Raw genomic sequence first — 20,078 nt, 5'->3', positions numbered from 1 at the left:
CACGTATCAGGCAAATGAGTTTCCAATGAATGACGCTGGTAAGTGTATTTTCGGATTCTATTTGATTTGCTACTTGCTGACGTTTGACTTGTAGAACGCAGGCCTGTTAGTGCCGTCGTTGTCGAGGAGGAGGGAGGGGATTTCAGTGAGTGCAGCGACTTTCCGTGGATCAAATTGTGTCGAGCGCTTGCTGTTCGATCCGTTTTAGGCTCTCTTGGATATACTGGAGACCAGGGCGATGTCGGTAGGAAGGGTAGTTCAGATGATCCCAGTCTCCTCCGCTTAAATTAGAATAGGCAACACACGCTAGACTGCTTTGAATGAAGAACGAAAGCAGAGAAAAATCAAGTCAGCGAAAACTCACAGAGCAGACACCCCACATCAGGTGCGTATTGTTCTACTTTTTGGTATTGTGTGTGCCAGTTTATGGTAAAACTCTCGGTTCCCAGACCGTGGATATCTCGCCCACCGCGAGTCGTATCGTCGCAACGTCGCTCTCTTGGCCCTGGCACGACGCCTCTATTGCGCAAACGACGCCGTTACCTACCCCACCGGTGCATCCTCGGGTGAAGTCATTCAACCACGAATCGACGATGTCGAAGGCCGTCGTCGCGCCTTCAAGCGCGTTGCCACCGAGGCGGCTGCGCTTGCGAGGGCCGGGGGGGTGAAAGGGGTTATGAATTTGAACAATGAAATAGCTGTGAACGTCATTAGGAATCTCGAAATCGTGCTTGAGTAGTTGTTTTCTGCGTTAGTTTAGACTTGTGGGACTTGGAGAATCAAACTGTTCATTACTTGACCATGTTATGTGGGGTGAATTGTAGTGCATATTTAAATTCGTGTTGTGCAAACTTAATACATTGTTGTAACCTATACTACTTGCTAAATATGATGAGTTGTACAGTCGACTATGGGTTTGAGATTTTCAGAGTGATTGTGTTGTCCTTAAACTGGCAAACAGGGGAAAGCCGAGTGATTGCCTTGGGCTATTTGCCTAAAATGGTAACTCAAGAGTAGCTACTATATACAGAACCACCAGTATCTTATCGGAGTAAATGCAACATAGGCCCGGTGTAGGCTTCCGGTGGAGGTGGAGGTAATAGTGCCTTGCGTTTGGGTCTGTCCGCCTGCGGGGCAGCTGTCGCAGGATTGAAACCGTTTTATTGTATATGGGTGTGCATAACTCGGGGAAGTGACACCTGCCAGGGCGGCCCGCACTGCCTTGGCTAGGGAGCAGCCGGAAGTTCTTTTAAGCTTTACAGTTATAAGTCAGTTGTACCTCGCCCCAATGTCCATCAACCTCCATTCACTCCCGTCTGCCGTCAAACTGTTCAACTGCTCATTCAACATCCCAACTATACCCATACTTGGTCGTCGTCAGAAATCGGTGTATTCTCATGGTGACGGACTCATGATCCACTGCATATCTACAATAGACCAATAGGTCCAGGGAACAGATGGAGATTCTGCATGGGCGCAGTAGAGGATGAACACCATATCATGCTCTTCTGGAGTGCAAAAACTGTCCCCTCGCGATACGGCTGCGGAGGAGAATTTTGCTGCAGGAAGTCAAGGAGATGATACCAGACGAGTCGTGGGACCTTACCGTGGATGACGATCGCTATGACCTGCTCCGCCGTCTCCTAAAACATGAAGAAATCATGCCTAAAGTGGCTTGTTCTGTGTTCCATGTGCTGCTCGCATTTGACGAAGTAGAAGTGTATATACCTCCAATGTAAACTGCTTTTATAGAGACGTTATCTTAACCCGTATTTTTTGTCGCACAGGAGCTTATCAGCGAGCCGGGTACTTGGAAACAAGTCGCCCGTAGCACAACTGCGCGCTTTGTGAATGACTTGTGTAGGACAGGGAAGATTTCGGGTGTCTTCCGCTGCTACACACCGGGCGGCTTTGTTGAGGGCTGTTTGGTAACCTCGTAAACAACAACAACACCTGTGTCGTCAAAGTGACTGTCCATACTCCACACCGTGCTTATCTCCTGACAATTCGCCGTGCTATGTTTCTCATAGTTGTCCATAATTATACATGGATTTTTATTGACCGAGGAGCGTTAGGGCTATCGACATATATTGCAAAAATTTACGGAGTATGAATGCGACCTTCGGATTGTGTAATCATTTACAGCCAACGCTCGGCAAAGAATTGTCTCTTTCCCTCCCGCCGGCGCGGTTTTATTAAACAGACTGGCGTTAGTGGAGGACTTCTTTGATTTCTTGACTTGAATGCAGGGATTGTGAGCGCAGTGTAGGATACAAGGTCCGAATGCAATCAAGTTTAGTTTAATAATTACCTAAGTCCAATAACTCTGCAGACGATATGAAGTCATTGGTCACCAGTAGGGATCTAGGAGTCGTCAAATTTGTACAAACACTGAAGTGTCACAGATCTCACCTGAGGGATTTGAAACACAGGTTTGGGACGCAACCCACGAAGGATCACAGCCGTTAGTTCGGATGAATAAAAATTGACGGGAAGTTCAGGCCTTGGCTTCGAAAGAAAATCCACTGTGGTTGACACCAAATCACGAGGCAAAGGCGCTGCCCCTCTCTTCTTCATCCCTGTACTATGTTCCGATGTGTAGTGTTTGTCGATGAAATGAAAAACCTAAGTTTGCATGATTAATTAAGTTCCTCCGACGAATAGAGGCCTAAACGTTGACATACTGCAGATACGGCAGGGGAGATCCAATGCCGCCTGATACGCCTTATACCTTTAACCAGCGGTGGGCGACATTCTCCTTCAGATTCATCCGAGCTTACATCCTCATTCCTGAAATGGGCATAGAACTTCTGAATTGACCGCCATAAATCACGAGCTTCGTCGTCCGCCGCCAGCATTATTTGTTCCTCTATGATTTCAAAGCGACGAATATACCTCTGTCAATAAAGTTAGAAAAAAAGGATAGAGAAAAAGAAAACGTCACTGACGATGTTTCTTCGCTCTCTACGTCGGTTGCGCCTATCATTTTCAATCTTGAGCTTTTTGACTTGAGCACGCAATTCGATATCTGTAAGTGGAACAGACATTGGCGTGGGCCTCTGCATCCTGTGGGTCCGTCTTATAGCAGCCTGCATTCCCTGTCGTCTGGCATCCAGTTTCTTTTCCAGGATCTGCCTCACACTGCTAGGGGACACAATGGCGTCTAGGATTTCCAATATGTTGGTGTCTGCGCCGATACTTTTTTTCAACAACTGGGTTAACTCGAGGAGCTTTTTTCCCTTGACATAATGTGGGAAGTCGTCGAGAAGATGAGAGAGCACTTGTTGGTTCCATGGGTGCGACATCGGACTGGTCCACAGGATCAATGGGTTGTGTCGATGCGGTCCCGTATTAGTTTGCATTGCCATGAATGATTTTACTGTAGAATCATCGGGGGAGGTAGGGAAAGATGGAAGGGGGTTGATCTCATCCTCGTTACAGTGATCTTCTTGACCATCTTGTTTAATTAGCTTCTTGTCGGTAAGAAACGCCCGTATAAGCGACTGTAATAAATAGTTGAATATGAATAACTGGACGTAATTTAAAAGGTCAAACTCACATGAACTACATTTTCCTCCTTGCTTTTTATGCCCCGTTTTGCAGCAGGTGGGCGCCGCATCCTCACATCCACCTCTCCCCCCTCTACTGATAGCTCCACCACTACTTCCTCCTCCTCGTGCTGATCGGCGTCTACGTGCATCGCATTTGCTCTGGTTTCTATCAATATGTGGGTCCTGATTTAGAAAAGAAACATCATCTTACTCGTTGGAATCTGGCGCTGTGCCATGTGCAGGTCCTAAAGGTTCGAGGTCAGATGGAGTTGGATCATCCTCCCAGAGTGGGAAGGAGGGTCGCGCCCACTGCAATGGCATTTGTAATTGAAGTGGGGATGAAGGCGTCCAACATGGATGCTTATAATGTTTATCAAATGTATTCCGCATCTTGCTCTCTTTGCCAAATTATTGTTTTTGCATCGGTGGTGGAACAATGACTACCAAGCTACCAAGGAAACCTTGTTATTAAATGGGGCTGGTTATTCGCCTTTGTGATCGACCCTCTTTGTCTGGCGGTGTACTATTGGTTGCCACCCTGAATTGCAGTAGTTATTCTTAACATTGATCGTTGATGTGGCGCTACTCAATAGGATGGCCCAACAGTTTGACACAGTTTGACAGCAACGAATATTTGGTGCATTGATTGGTACAAGATTGGTGGAGGGTGAGAGAGTTCATGTCGACAATGCCAGTTGACGTCAGCCGGTTACTCCATGTTCAAGGTACATACACAGCGGACTTTGTACCTTCTTCCAACAATCCTGTCACCTCTTATACATTTTTCAACGAGGTAGGTTGTCCATTTTTAATCCATTTACGTGTAGAGTGTTGCTCTCGAGCAACACAAGGGAGCAACAGCTCCCATAAATAGTGATGGGTCCGTCGAAGTGGGAGGCGACAAATCGTCGAACTTCACCCATGGAATCCGACGTCTAATGGGTTTTGCTTTTCGCGCGACGCTGATAGGTTCCTTAAGGCCAGTATCATGTGGAAGCGACATAGCAATGAAAATTGTGCTGTCATAGATGACAGGGATGATGGTGCCAGACGCTAGTAAGCAACGGTAAACACAATTATGGCAAATAATCGCGGCGAAGCCGCCTTTTCGAGTTTGATTTGAGTGGTTGGGGTTCATGTTGACAATATCAAAATAATGTAAGCCAGTTTCTCCACAGACTTGCCAAATTGATTTCACGTACGATGGTTCATATATTTAGGAAATCTATGTGATACACAATCACAGACTATTACAACTCTATCATATTCATAAGTATAATTAGATTGACTGAGAATGCACAGTGTCTGCTAAATTTTGTAGATAGCTTGCTATTTGAGAACGTGGAGACCCCAGTGGCAGCAAGCCGATTGGTGCGGTCGGCGTGTTCATCGATCACTATACATCATGTTGGAAACAACGACTTTGCGCATATTTGGTTGGTAGATAGGTTTCAGCCTTCAAACAAACAACAACATTTTGATTTGACAACGTTCACACAAATTGGCATTCATTTAGTCCTACCCCAGAATGAGCGAAATCAGTTTTAGTTTGCATGAATGGTCGTTCTCAATGCCAAAAAACAATCCAATATCGCTGGAGAGCGCTTACCATGATACGCCCGCACCTCGCTACCCCGCAGATGATCCTTCCCCCCCTTCATGGCCCCAACAAACCACTTATCATTCACTCCTTTCACAGGTGCATGAGCTGCCCAGGCCCAACGCCCAGAAAATGCCGGTACGTTCTTCTTCTCGTCCTTTCTAGCCCACGTCCTTCTTATCACAACATCTAAGGCTCCATCGCAAATTCCAAGTGTTCCCAATGGCTCGACCCTCTCCTCATTATCCAACGCTCTAGACTTTCCCCCACATCCCAACATCTTAGTGACTTCGATACCCAATGTTACAGTTTCGGCATCGAGCCCCCAGAATCCAATGGCCCAAGCTCCAGCATCACGAATCAACGAGCGAGGTTCCAAAGAACCAGAATCTCAACGGCCCACTGTCCCGCAACACACTGTCTCACAACCACCCATTTCCTCACGGCCCCTTGCCCCACGGCCCCTTGCCCCACGGCCCCTTGCCCCGCCATCTTTGCCACAATTCAAAGCCCCACCACCGTCGTCAAGGTCTTCTAAAAGTTCACGACGAAAGTCTCTTAAACCGCAGGTAGTTATGGAACCACTTTCATTATCTTTTCTTCAGCAGGGCCCTTTACAGCAGCCGACCCCCAATATCCCAAGCTTGTCGCCAACTTTTCACACCCCGACGACATCCTCTCTACCATGGGTCTCAACCTTAGAGCCAGTTCACTGCCCGGTTTCATCGACGGAATCTCCACCACCACAAAGCAGCTTCTTGACGTCGCATGTGGTATCGTCACAGCCGCAGCCACGGGCGATCTCCTCGCAAATGACATGCATTCCAGGCGATTCACCAGTCACTCGCCCGCACGGGCAGTCACGTTCTACCACACAGAACACCGCCGTTGAGCTCTTTGACAATGGCGCATCATTGGAGAGGCCGTTGAAACGTAAACGTGGTAACCAATATGACTCTAGCCTTTGCTCCCGGGCCTCTGCTTCTTCAAGCGTATCTTCCAGTATCGCCGTGGATACACAGATAACCAGCCAGCACCCCAACTCTACCCACATTACCATAGCCGCCAGCTCCCCCATCGATAATCAGCATGCAGGGAAGCTTTATGTTTCACCAACCACTGCAGCCGCTCCCTCTGATGGTCTGGAGTGGTCAACAATGGCTTCTGAGTCGCCTTTGTTGAATCAGCTCCTTACCTTGCAAAGGGACCTCAAGGTTATAGTATCAGAAGTATTGTCTTCTGGAATCATCGGATCGCAAATCCTGTCGGCAAAAACTTTAGTTAACGTGGAAAATAATGAGGGTAGGAATGCTGAGATTGATGCCAGTGAGTGGTTTTACAAGTTGTTAAACCAGTTGCTCGACAACTTATCTCATCGTCCTTGTAGTCCCACAATGTCCACGCTGCCAAAAGATGGCCAATTTACGTGCACTGATTCTGGAATGCATATAATCTGAATGTTGGGCCAGTAGCCGCTGATATAAGCAGAAATCCGTCAGATTTTAGATTCTATTTTTGGTACCTTGCTTCCCCCCCCCCCCACCCACTTTCATGCTTTCCTGCTTTCTTACTTAAACTATGATAAGTACAAGTATGATTCAGTCTTCATATGACTATTTGTATATAGGAATAGAAATACTTTCACATGTCTTCGCTGCTGAAGTGCACATAACTGCTAAGATTCCGAAGGACCCAATTGGTACTAAGAAAATATGGAGGGTGAACTCACGAATGGCAAAGTTGAGGAAGGTGGCGGCGGCGGCAAGACGAGCCAGCAACTGGTCATCGTAGAATCTGGAAAACTTATCTAATCTACTTTCTCACCTGTCAAGTGACTGTCCATACTTATGTAACATTACAGCCACTCTTTTACAGTCTCGGTTGCAATCTTATCTTGCCGCAGATCGCTTCGTAAGTCTTCGCCTACTGTCTTCATTCCCTCTTTTCTTTTGGTCCAGTCTTCTCGGGCGTAGGAATGTTCGGGCACGGACATACACTGCGCCCTGTCTTGAACATCTAAATCTTTGCCTCAGCTACCCAACCTTTTTATGTTATTTAGTTTACTGAACAGCATAGCACCTTCGAGCGGCTTCCCAATGTCCAGCAGCTTCGGGCTGTTGGTCTGTACTACATTCACCCCCGGCCCCCACCCCCTCGACAACCAGAAGTTCATGGCTGCTGGTTTGTCTTGTCCTCGACGCTTCAGCTTTGCGTTGCTCCCACACAGCACAACTACTCGAAGCTGCAATGGATACACATTACACGGCGATGCGAAATGTTCAAACAAGCCGCCGCGCGGTGCTTCAAAGTTCAAATGACTGTCTGCCTTGCTGGCACCTGGTAATGCAACACGCCTCGACGCTGTCAGCAGTGTCCTAGTTAGCAAGTGGGGTTGTAGGAACTCAAGGGGAGACCCTGCAGAGGGAGACCCATAGGTGCGTGGTTTTGTCTCTGACTTATGTTCTCTGTATATCTATTTACACTACACTTTGCACCTGATTGCCTTTAGAGTTAACACGAAGCCTTGCTGCCCGCCACGACATACAGCGTTATGCCTGTGCTGGCATCCAAATCACCACCGCTGCCTTCTACGCTGACCACAACATTTGCGTGGCATGCTCTCCACCCGCCGCTGCAACCCTCTTCACCGACCCTGCGTATCTGCCGCTCTGCGTCTCCAATGAAGTGAAGTGTTGTGTGGTGTCGCATTTGAGCCGCCCCCACCACTCTCCATTGCCCTGCGGTGCAGCACGTTGTGCGTTTTACCCCGCTGCCGCTACTCCTTGTGTTGACAACGCCACGCAGGGTGTTGTGGGCAGCAGCCCACCGTTGTTGCTGTTCTCCCGCGGTGCTCGAGCAGCGGTTCGAGAGTAGGTGACGCAGCAGGAGATCTTCTGCTGTGGTTTTCTCTACCACAACGCCATCGCCACTCAACACTTTATTGGGTGCCGCGGTTGCTGTGAGGGTACCAACTGCTAATGAGTTCGGTTTGAGTAAGCACAGCGCAGCAGGGATCAGCGCGCAGTGTCAACTCCACGGTATCCCTGCTGTATTCGCATTTGCTTCGATGCAATTGCCATTTGGCGAGGTAGAACTGACTCGTTAAGTAACTGTAAAGTTTAAAAGAGTCAGTGACTGACAGAATATAACGTTCAAGGTAGATTCATGGCAGAGGTTGTGTTCAGTGCTGCCGAAAGTACCGATAAGAATGAGTACTTTTGTATTGAGACAAGAGACAAGCTGCTCGTCTCTATTTCTGAAGGATATTGCGCTCAAATCATCTTTACAGAAACGCGTTCGTGTTGCGCAGTACAATTCAAGCAACGAGACGGGCGGCGGATGAATCCATGAATGTGAGGCCGGGAAAAAATGTATTGCATTCAACATTTGGGATAAACCCACACTGCAATGAACAAACGACTATTGCAGCAGCTATTGGACAAAATATACTACATCGATCTCTAAATGAGAACGTAGCTGTGATCAGCACGGCATTCAGTGAATAATGATTGAGTTAGTGATACCCTTTGAAATTATGCTAGAGCTTTGCGCTCCCTGCACCGAAAGTGGCAGTGTTTGCAGGTGAAATGTGCATAATGTGCATTGCTTCCAGCCCCAGAAAAGTGGTGGCGCCCATTACGCTCTGGAATGCAATCCGGAACGGTATGTTCTTTTGGGTATGCAAAGCCTGTGTGCTCGACGACTTTGCCTTTCCTCAGTATCCTAGAGGAATTGGTCGATACAGCTGCGGGAGATGGTTTGTCTGAAATTGATTTGTTTGAAAGGCAGTTGCCTTCGGGGAGAAGCTTGGTTTTCAAGGAGTGATATAAACCTGTTGGTACATCCACAATGGCGCAAATGCGTTCTTTTGAGATCCGATGCCGCTCTGAATGACCATCAAGGTTATTGAGACTTCGTTCACGGGCCACAGAGACATACTTACCACGTTTAGCCTCTTGACTTTCCTTGATCGCCTTTCGCAATGCTTCCATAGCATGATTCTCCGCCGACTCTGGTTCTATGTATCGGAGAGCGATGTGATCCTGTTGGTGTCGAACCTCTTTCGAAAGCTTTTGGACTACGCTCTTCAGATCCTCGTTTGAACCTCGAAGTTCTTCAATGTCGGCTTTCTGAGCTTCAATTTCCTCTCGCAGAGTCTTGACCCGATTCTCAGAGCAGGCTTGACGTACGGCTGCCTCCATCTTTGCACACTCAAGTGCCCCCCGCGTTTGTTCCAATTGAAATCGGAGATCCTTCAATTGTTTGTCTTTGAGCATTATCGAGTCGACACTTTTATCGAGTGAGTCTACCAAATGAGTGTTGTGTTTTCGGATCAAAGCCAGTTCCTTGAGAGCCTTTTCCTTCTCTTCCTTGACTATGCCCAGGGCCTCCCGGAAATTGCGCATCTCGCCAAAGCATGCTTCCTCTAATGGCGAAGGGAGGGGGTGTTTCGAACGGGCTACGCTGGTTATGAAAACCTTCCGGATGCAATCCACAGATTCTCCTGGAACTCATCATCGGTCTACAACACGATAGAATTCAACCCAATCCTGACGTACTCGGTAGAGCCACCTCATACCGACAGGTAGGGCATAAGAGACTTTGAGATTCCGTGGCATTATATTTCCAGTGATTTTTTATGCAACTTTCGCAGTAGATATGTCCTAACACGATTGTTAATCACAGTGGAAATGAAACTATTGGAAGTGCTCTACCACAAGGAAAACAAAATCCTGTTTGTTCAATGACATCAAGACAAACGACACAGTCCATGGCTTAACTGGTGGGAACAAGTTATAGACCGGATACACAGATGTATGTGCAAGGAAGAGCGGGAAACATCGGCGCGTGAGAAATACAGTACCAAGTTATAGTGTTGTTCCCGTACAGAGTCGGTTATAACTTAAGTGTATTTTCCGGACGAGGCAGCCCCGTCCGGCAGCCCCGAGCCTAATTCATGGTCCTACCTTATAATCCAACTTTCCCGACAGGTTCATAAATCAGAACTTGCTCCTGTATAAAAAAAAACAAAAGTTTAAATCGACTCAAACATTTTTTAGTAGGTCTATCTTTAAAATACTTGACCATGATAAGTGGATGGCTGCGGCGACATGAAAAAATGTGATGGTGTTAAGCACAGTTGGGCAAATTTGGGTTGAGATTAAGGGTATGAAAAATCAAGGGACGCGAAACACTCAAATGAACCCCCTTCTTGGGTGTGGATCACAATCACATAACTACACAACTGTCAAAGCTAAGTTGGCTTTGTCAGCTGTTTGGCGCAATGCAGTGTAGCGGAGCTCGATCCGGAAGAAAACTCCGTTGGGACCAACCTAACAAATCATTAATCAAGACCCGCCTTTATCTTACGTTTGATCTAGGCCCACATCACTTCTCTTAGGATCCTGAGCTGCGGGGACAAGCACCCAGGATATTTCGTAACATTCACACTGTGATCCAGGATGCCGATGATGACAGACCCTAAGTATTTTTGCGCGAACAAAAGTTAAGGCGAACAGAAGCTCTGTATTATAAGTTATAGTGAGAGTCAACACAGAGCCAAGAAGAGCGTCGTCGACGGGCAATCCTACATTGGGCCCATTATCGGTCTACCTGTGGGAAAATCCAGTACAAAACGTTCGGCAAAAGGGGTGCCAGGGCTACATAATCACATCGCTCTTTCAAGTTGCGAAACGCTTACTTTCTAAAATTGCGTGCCTGACCAGGCGCAAAGCAGAGCGCACCAACTCTCCAGCATCCTTCGACTTTGGCAAGTTTTTATGAGCAAACAGGGTGATATACGATAAATTGTCACGAGTCACCTGACAATTTTGCAGAACCATTTGGCAACCCATGCAACTATAACGAGAAGCTCTGCAGCTATAGTACTAGTCTAGTATCTCACACATTTTCTAGACTTATCAACACATGCTTGACAGGCTTCTTATTATCAAATTCCGCTTTAACGCCAATTTCGCACACAATATAGGATAAGGGCGCCGGTTGAGCATGCAACGGCAACCTTATGACCTGTAGTCTCCAAGCTCCGAGTCTCTGTGATCCATGCATGAGGCGAAGACCTGTGACTAGAAATGGGGGCCTAAAGCTTGGTTGCTGATGAGAGGAGTCAAAATGGCAAAAATGAGAAGCTATTTTGCTTGACATTCATTGAGTTGGTTTGGTTAAGTAAGAACATCAAAATTGCAAGGTAATCAAGATGTTAATGGAATAGGTGAGCATGTACCGAAGCCCGAGAATGACGACATCCTCGACAAGGGTATTTCGAGCTGTGGAACGTCGTGGAGGCCAACCTATCCGCGCCAACATATCCTGTTTAGACCCGTGCCATTAGCGATCCGGTCCATCTGCCGCCTTCAAGACCTGCAAAACTCTGAGGCTTTTACTCGGGAATCCAGGATCGGTTGACTCTGGTTATGCTAAACTAGAGAGCCAATCAACATTCAGAGCCAATCGCAATTAACTGATGGACCGTGCCGTTGCTAATACTTCCAACAACAATCATAGAAAACGGATTAATAGATATCTTCCACCTCTCGCCCACGCATTCACTCTATATTGCATGTCACCTCAAGCAAAATCCACAGTTTTCAGACCTTTCTGATGACCGCCTTATCGAAGTAGCCCGTGTAGCTTGATTTTCAGAACAAACTGTCTCAGAGAAAGTCGACAGGGACTTGTTTCAAGCCTTAGTGGTACAAGCCCTATCCAGTATAGACCGATGAGTCCAAGAAAGAGATCAAATTGTGGTACAAGTTATAATTCCCACGCTCCATCACCACGACCGCTCTCAACACGATTCGAACCCTCATCCTCATCCTCACCATGCACGTTCATGCGCATCTCTCAGCCACTCGCGCACGTCCCTCAGCATGCACGCACCTCCAAACACCCGAGTCGCAAGACATGTCTGTCAGCAGGTAGGTGAAGGTGTTTCAGGCCAGCCCACCATGTAACGAGTGAAGTCGCACGCGGATGCGCGTAGGTCCGCGTCGTGCGGGTGGTGTTGGGGCGGTGGGAAAAGGAGGCTGGGCAGGTGGAGGACGCACCGCAGAGTTCATACGGCCAATTGAAAGGGTTTCGTGTCGATCGCCGCCATGCCGCCGTCTCAAAAAAACGCCATATACAATCTGTAATTTTTGTTCAGTCACTTGTCAATTTGGTCGTCGACGGACCGGGTGTGAATCGGAAGGTAGATGGAAATATATTGAGCACAGTACATAGAAGGTAATCCCAGTTACGGCGCCGTATTTTCCGTAGTAAGTGGCATGCCAATCGTATTACGCAAATGAACCGCAAGATCAGGCGGTTACGCTCCACAAATGTTCATTAAGCAAACAATCGCACTCAACACGAAGATGAAAACACAAACATTTGATTTGACTTGATTTTTTGAAAAGTAACATGATTCAAGGGTACTCGGCTAACAATTGTAAAAAATTGGAGGTGAAGGAACGTGGAGAGGTTCATATGGCACTGTGAAAACCCGACCGACGATGTTACACTTGATGTCCATTATCCTCTAGCTAGGCTGTTGGGCTCGGCAGTTGGCAAAATTGCTGAAACTGAGCCAGGAGTTGTGGAGGAAGTCTGGAATTTCGAGTTTTGGGTGGACTGCGATACTTTATCCTTCCATTCTTGGTATTGTGCTAGCAGACTCTGAGTCGAGACATAGGTATTTATTTATTTATTGAAGAGAATGGAGTATTCACCTCTATCTCGTGGATGAATGTCCAGGCGGTTGTTGTATAAGACGCGAAGTGCATCGGTGTGTACTTTGGAGAGTCCCGAAGTGGTGTCTATGCACGGGTGAATTTAAGTAAGGACACCGTAGCAAAACAGAATCGGCATAAACTCACCTCGAGCTTTTCATGCCACATTTGCACCTCCGAAATCTTGTCCTCACCCAGCTGAAGCAGGTTTGAGTCCATATCCCAGTTCGTTTGGTCGACGACAAAATCAAATAGAGCTAGGGCCGATTTTTCCAACCTGGATTTGGTAATCTCCACCGTAGCCTTAATATGCGCATTAAACTGATCTTCACTGTGTGCGTTTTCGGACTCCGTGCCCGAACTTGAACAGGAAAATGGGTGGAAAGAATGGGGGGAGGATGGTTGGAATACTTCGGCCTCGATTTTTAGTATTTCCTCAAAGCTGAGGATTTTCATGTCGGGGGAAGCATTCATTTTAGAGTGGTCAGAGATCAAGTTGAAAAGAACTCGCACAACAAAAAAGTTGTTCAGGGGATCTATATACGTAAAGCTAGGTTCTTTAGCTTATTCTAGACTGATTATGCCAGATGACCATCTGGCGAAATACCCGAGTCCTGAAAAGCACATTAGGTGCTTAAACTCGCGAGAGTCGACGGTAAGGATGAAGACGGGCAGGGCGAGGAAGAAGTGATAGGCAGGGACAAGTATAGCACGATGCACCCAACAAGGAGGATTATCACGGACCTTACTCCAACACAGCCGAATGTCTGTATGGTTTTACGAGCGATTGAGGACGGATGAGGCAGGTTGGGTGAGAAAGCCTGCTGTCAAACTTAAGTGCTAGAAATTCACACGCATAGAGGTTAGGTTAGGTTAACGAGGTGATCTGACCAATGGCGCGTCGTTTTGGAGATATTGAATCATGAGCCAATGAAATCGCGTCCTGGATTCCAATAATTCCCACGCTGCTCAATTGAGATAAGACTGTTCAAGGCAGCCGCGTACGAGATTCGAGATTCTTCAGTTGGTCGAAGCAAGTCAATAACATAAACAGTATCCTGAAATCAATTGATCAAAGCTGCATCATAGCTATTTTGCACTGAGGCGGCGCCAGAAAGCACCTGTAGCCATTCCTGCTTTTTCTATTTAAACAATCCTACCGTTTTCTTCAATTTCAAGCATGTCGTCCCATCACAGGCATCAATCAGTGGACGGGGGAGAGGTGCCTCTTCACCTTCATATGGATCAATCAGTAAACCAGGGCATGATGCCTTGTCAGACTCTTGATTACCTATGTGGTACTCCTCCTAGAACCTATCCCCCCCCTCCCCCTCCTTTTCCACTCTTTACAGACCCTTCTTCTTTGCCCCCCTCTCAATTTCCTATGCCTAGGGGATATGCACCCCCCACGGCTGCAGAATATCTCTATCTGATGTCCCAATCACGCTTCGATATAGACTTCAATGTCTATCCTCCGTATCCTCCAACTCGTCTATACTTGCCCGCATATCCACCATTTGACGTGCGCCGTTTTTGTTGCTCCATGGTATAGCGTTGCTAATTTACTATCTCTAAAGTGGGCCGGCTTTGAGGATCATCCGACTTCTTCAACTGACAAAAAAGTATGTTTAACAGTATATGTTTAAAATTCACTTAAACCAACTTCAACTTTTCTCATAGCCCCGTCCTCCATCACTTATACAACGGCGATTGTTGCAGATGGCAAAGCTTCATGGTAGTCGTCGCGTGTATCATCAAAGATTTGGTTTCGCATTGCACTCCGCGGCTTCTAGCGATGGGGTAGGTTTCAAAAATTGTGCTGAATATTACTTTGTAACTTGTTTGACTTTCTTCATACCAGAGTAGACAAGAATCTGAGGAAAGGTTGTCATTTGAGTCGACCCATCACCCAGTACCCCCTCAAAAACTGTCAAAGTATTCCGAGCTTGCAGCAAACCTTGCATTCCTTGATCAAGAGAGGATTGCTTCTAAGCACACATCCATGTCTTGAATAACAGGTTTGTTTACCGAGTGATAGTTATGTAAACAAATGCTCGTTGAACAATGTCTATGTTCCTCTCCTCTCTTGAGGCCTTTAAATCACATAAAGATCGTCTCGCTTCTTTTCGAGTTGCTCCAGAACGTCTGTACATTTTATTGAAAGGTAAAAACCTGTAAATACAATGACCGGCATCGTTTCTTCTATATATGCTGGGAAACTATCTCATCTCTCTAAAACGATCCGGAGGAATGCAATTAAATCCATATGTCGGCCATTGATTACGTAGAGTTTGTACCTACTTTCTTAATATTTGAGTGTATCTTCGGATGACAAGAATCTTAACACAACTACAGACAATAAACAAGGCACTATGATCGTGATGTAATCGCTCTGGGTCGCGTCAGGGGACGTATGTGACAAGCTATCCGTTTCCAAAAATCTTGTTTGACCAGCCAGGTGGCAGGGCCCCGGATTGTGTTCCATAGGCGCGGTGTGCAAGATGCGACTGTACCTCACCCAAGTAACAGTTCCTGACCATTACCTGGCCTTGACGCGTCTGATATGTGCTGGGCACGGGCCGGCAGTGGAAGTGCTCAGACATGTAGATGGGAGGCAGAGTAAGATCCATAGACCCCATAGGCTTTACAGGCTTTGCAGAGTGGAGGTAGAGGACTAGGTTCACGCTCTGTTGGGCTGCGATAAAGTGTCAGAAGCGCTACAAGCGAAGCGCTCAGCTTTTCTGAGTAAAATGGAGCAGGCTTACCCCGCGTTACACATCTCACACCCACAAAGAATTTGCAGAAGTGGAGGTGTTCCGGCATACAGTGTACAGAGGGGCTGTATGTCTAGACAATCAAGAGGTGGACGATCTGACAGACACGGAGGATGCAATCTAGCTGATTCTGGAGCGTGGTTTCATAAAGCAGAGAGGGTGTGCAGAAATCAAGAGTGCAATAGACAGGTATGTACCGAGTGAGCCTGCTGTACAATACGTATCTCAAAGTGGTTCTACAAACACGGGTATTGGTGCCATAGCAAACCCACGCTCAACTTGACGACGGAAGGCGAGCCAGGTCGCCAGCGGCTTCACACCGCGAGGCGCCGTGGGAACAGACGAAAAAACCTGTATAAACTTCTTGGCTCAAATGTCTCCCGTACCAGGGAGATCGTCTGCTGGAGAAGTCTCTGGCGGTTCGGTTGTATTTGTGCGGGAGCGGCGAATGCCATCGGAGTCCCTAAGTTACATGGCTTTGGGTCCGTACAACTGCTTAGCTACCTACCAGGATTTGGGGAATTTTCCTTTCATAGCCCACTAGCAGTCACGGCCTATCACGCACCTTTTCCTCGATGAAACTAACAGCGTGGGATGGACTAAGGTGGGCCACATGTTGCTAGAAAAAACTGGCGTTGCGCGCGGCGAGGCCGATAGACGAAACCCTGAAGAGGTTTTGAAGCAAGGCATGGATTGTCATGAGATTCCTAACATATGGTGTAGGTAATAAGCAGATGCTGCTGGAAATAGGAACAGAAAAATAACAGTGGCGCAAAAACAAAACAAAGCAGTAAAAAAGCCTTTGGGATACACCGTTATCCCCTCATTTTTGACTGGAGAAATCTATCATGTTGTCAGTTCACAGACGGGATCAACGTGCTATCAAGAAGCACCTTTTCCCACCTCCAGGCCGTGATCATCCCCGAATTCGATCCCCCGACGAGAGTATGATGTTGAAAAGAGACCTAGTAAAGAGCCGACTTGATAATTTATAATAGAGTTGTGGCAAAGTCACACTTACATCAATGCTACGATAGACATCTTTGTTCAAAATCAGTCGACATTCCATGGCCTGGTGAGTACACCCACTTAACCATGAAAGTCAGGTCTTACCTTCTTGCAAGAGGCCCTGTAGTCGATGCATTACGGTCTTCGTGGAAATGTGATAAATAGACAAACAACCACCATCTCCGACAACCACCGTTTCGTTGTCAAAATAATTGATACCAATAGTTACGTTAAATCTCGCAATAATGTCCTGTGGTATCGACACAATGTGGTTAAGCATCGGTAGAGAAAATGCTTCGACGCCATTGAGAAGATTTGTAAAGGCAACTTTGCTTTGATCTTCACTAACGTCCAAGTTTCCTCTACAAAAAAGACCATTAGCATGATAGGTCAATACACCAGAGAGAAGTATCATCACATCCTTCTATTAATGACAATGGCACGCAGAAACCTCCAAGGTCGTAAACGGTACAGGGCTCTAAAAGGTAATATCAGCAAAATATTTGCCGGAGAACGCGTCACCCACAAGGCACTTTGTTGTCCTGCTGGATGGGAGTCGACGAAGGACACCAGAAGTGTTGCATTCCGGAGGCAATGAACCGAATGAATTCGCTTATGCTCTAAAACGGAATATGAAAGTCCAATGGGAATCTCACTACGCGTGACGCTTTGGTTCTTCAGCTGTATTTGGTCCAGTGTCGATAAAGTGAAGACGGACTCGGGCTGAGACGCCGCCAAAGGGCGAACCCCGACCTCCCATAGCTGTAAGTTCATATTTCCAACCGCGGCAACAAGGTTCTCTCCTGAAGAAATCCCTTCGATGGGACCACACATAGAGCATTTCAAAGCCAAGTTGAACTGAGGAAACTGCTGAGCCTGTAACAGAGAAAAATGTATGTCAACAAGGGCAATGGGGCACAGATTCTATACATGCCTTTGTCCAAAATTTGAAGACAGACCGAGCTGAACGACGACGATAATATAGGTTGACCGACCCATCGATAGATCCCACCCAAATGGAGTCAAAATGTTCGCTCATATTTGCCCAATGTAACGCTGTAACTTCTGAGCCAACAAATATGGTTTGATCAAGTGTGCCAGTGGATGTTCTCCACACCTTTACTGATTTTTTTCCTGTGGTTCATTGGGTGGGTAGCGATGGCAAGCCAGATCAACATTTAAATATAGGACACACCTCCAGCAAGTATTTGAGACCCATCTGACGTTAAACAACAGCTCTGGATGGTCTCTTTCGTATCAAAAGACGATATCTGTCTGAAGAGAACAGTCTCCGAGTCCATCGGCACGACAGTGAGTGGTGGAGAAGTGGATGTATGGGGTCGGAAATGTCCTCAGAATCACTAGATGATTTTGTGCCCAAGGATCAAATTAGTGGTGCATTTGTCCAGATGAGGTAAGCGCTGCCATTGCGTTTAAGCGTGCGCGAACTCAGGGAAACAAGTTAGTGCGAACGTGTAAGAAAAACATTGTTCTCGTGCTTTAATCCAACGCAAGCAACGTTTTTTCAAAACACACCGGCCGAGAAAAAAAGTCATCTGTTCTCTTATAATCGGCCCTTGGTTCAGATCTACTCAGTGCTCACTAGCATTGATGTATAGTTTGAAAGGAAATCATGCCAGACAGCAGTTTTGCAATTTGCGTGACCCATACAGGGTAAGAACACCTAGAGGGCAAGAACACTTAGAAAAAGGAATTCTCACTGCATACTCACCAAAACTAAGGGGTGTATAATTTTGCTAGCCAAGCGGCCACAGGGGTGAATGACAAGCATCGCCTGTGGCCCCCGACAGCCACATTGCACCCTTCTAGTTGAACGCCTCAGAAACTCACCGGACCAAGCCTAGTGCGACGGTCCAAAAATTGCAGGGTCAGTAATATCCAAACATGCAAACAATTACAGAACTGGTGAGAACCGTAGCAGTTTCGGCTCGCATATCGGGGTTGTGCGTACCAATCCAGTGTATGAATAGTAATTGAGCCAATCACAATAAGATTCGAAATCGGTTCAGTGCATGATAAGGCCGTCAATAATTTTTGAAGGATCATTTTTGCGTGAAACCATCATCAAAGCATTTGCTTATTCCAGCATCTCTTGACCTGGTCTGTCTATTCTTGGTTTAGTGATCGCCACCAATCTAATTCTTTGCATCCACTGCGCGCTTTATACTACTTGTGCCGAAAATGTCTGTGGAGCATGATTGTTTATTGAGTGGGGTGAATGGAAAGTGAGATGTGTATCATTGAAACTGCCACAACCGACCGCGTTGCATTCTTGTGTATGACATTTTGTGCAGGTTCACGAGTTCGGGTGGGAGAAGACGGGTTTGGGTGTGATTTGTTAATCCGCCATTTGCATCAGACCAAAGATACCGCTATATATAACGCTATTCAGGCTCTTAAGTTACGAAGCCACAATAACATGTATTCAATGCTAATTATCTTGTTTCCCCATATCAAGCAACCTTTTTACGGTATTATCCTTCTCCGGGCCTTTGAGCAAAGCTGACAAGATGTTAAACCAACCACGAATAAAAATGAAAGGGATCAAAATGGACTTTTTTCCTTGTATGTCGAACGTATGGTTTTCGATAATGGCGGCCCTAAGGTGGTTTATAATACCTACTAGCAGCACGGTGGGGTCGAATAGATATTTTGACGGATCCTGCTCATCCAATTTCTTCGAAGTATTAGCGAACCACTTCCTCAAAATTTCTGAATGAAGTGCATCTCCATCAGCGATATGTCCCTCAAAGAATGCTATACAATCAATCACGGTGTTGAGTGCATAGGTTGAAAATGAGAAAATGCTTGATTTTCTGAATATTTGATCCATGCTGGTATTGTTGACTTGGCTGATGAACAGGAGGCAGGGTGTTGTGTTGATATTGACAAGCTCATGAAAAATGACGCTGGAGTCTGGTGTAATCGTATTCTCGTGAGTGGACTTTTGCAAATCGATTGTAGTTAAGTCTGACGGGTTTGCGAAGCTGAGGCTAGACGATACGGTTAAATATGCCTTGCATTACACTCCATTCTGCACCTACATAGAAATCCGCACAATAATCTTCTTTTCCGGCCATATGAGAAATACAGTCGTGTCTGGGATGTCGATTGTAAGTTGTTCTGTGATTTTGTATGGGTTAGGTTAGGTTACACTGTAAATATAATAATGTGGTTCAAACCGGGTCCAAGCCAAACGCAAACAACCAGTTTGTCGACCGTCAAATCCCACCGACCTACTGGTGACAAGTAGGCGAGTTTATGATACATTCCTATGGTTTGAAATGTGGTCGTATATGGCCTAGAAACGATCAAGAATCCGACATCATGTCGAGTCCCGCCATCTGGAGATTTAGGAGAAGAGAGCGAAGTCGAAGCCATATGAAGGTTATTT

At 46.5% G+C, this 20,078-nt stretch overlaps 4 protein-coding genes across 4 annotated transcripts; 1 reads left to right on the top strand and 3 right to left on the bottom strand.

The window, feature by feature from the left end:
* Positions 1–25: 25 nt before the first annotated feature.
* On the top strand, positions 26–739 carry JR316_0005325 (uncharacterized protein; the record flags this gene model as incomplete). The annotated part of the gene is made up of 3 exons (XM_047891085.1): positions 26–38; positions 95–244; positions 450–739. 3 exons carry the CDS (start codon positions 26–28, stop codon positions 737–739), a joined length of 453 nt encoding a protein of 150 aa, XP_047750846.1.
* A 1,604-nt stretch (positions 740–2,343) lies between these two features.
* Positions 2,344–3,872, bottom strand: JR316_0005324 (uncharacterized protein; the record flags this gene model as incomplete). Its single annotated transcript, XM_047891084.1, has 6 exons — positions 2,344–2,364; positions 2,413–2,625; positions 2,685–2,897; positions 2,949–3,503; positions 3,560–3,710; positions 3,763–3,872. The coding sequence occupies 6 exons, from the start codon at positions 3,870–3,872 to the stop codon at positions 2,344–2,346; spliced, it is 1,263 nt and encodes a 420-aa protein (XP_047750845.1).
* A 3,797-nt stretch (positions 3,873–7,669) lies between these two features.
* Positions 7,670–9,557, bottom strand: JR316_0005323 (uncharacterized protein; the record flags this gene model as incomplete). Its single annotated transcript, XM_047891083.1, has 2 exons — positions 7,670–8,126; positions 8,792–9,557. Coding segments are annotated over 2 exons (1,223 nt in total), but the record flags the coding sequence as incomplete, so codon positions are not given.
* A 3,127-nt stretch (positions 9,558–12,684) lies between these two features.
* On the bottom strand, positions 12,685–13,355 carry JR316_0005322 (uncharacterized protein; the record flags this gene model as incomplete). The annotated part of the gene is made up of 3 exons (XM_047891082.1): positions 12,685–12,828; positions 12,882–12,968; positions 13,029–13,355. 3 exons carry the CDS (start codon positions 13,353–13,355, stop codon positions 12,685–12,687), a joined length of 558 nt encoding a protein of 185 aa, XP_047750843.1.
* Positions 13,356–20,078: the final 6,723 nt, after the last annotated feature.

Source organism: Psilocybe cubensis, chromosome 4, assembly GCF_017499595.1.
Source record: "Psilocybe cubensis strain MGC-MH-2018 chromosome 4, whole genome shotgun sequence".
NCBI lineage: Eukaryota > Fungi > Basidiomycota > Agaricomycetes > Agaricales > Agrocybaceae > Psilocybe > Psilocybe cubensis.
This window is presented reverse-complemented; position numbering and strand designations above follow the sequence as displayed.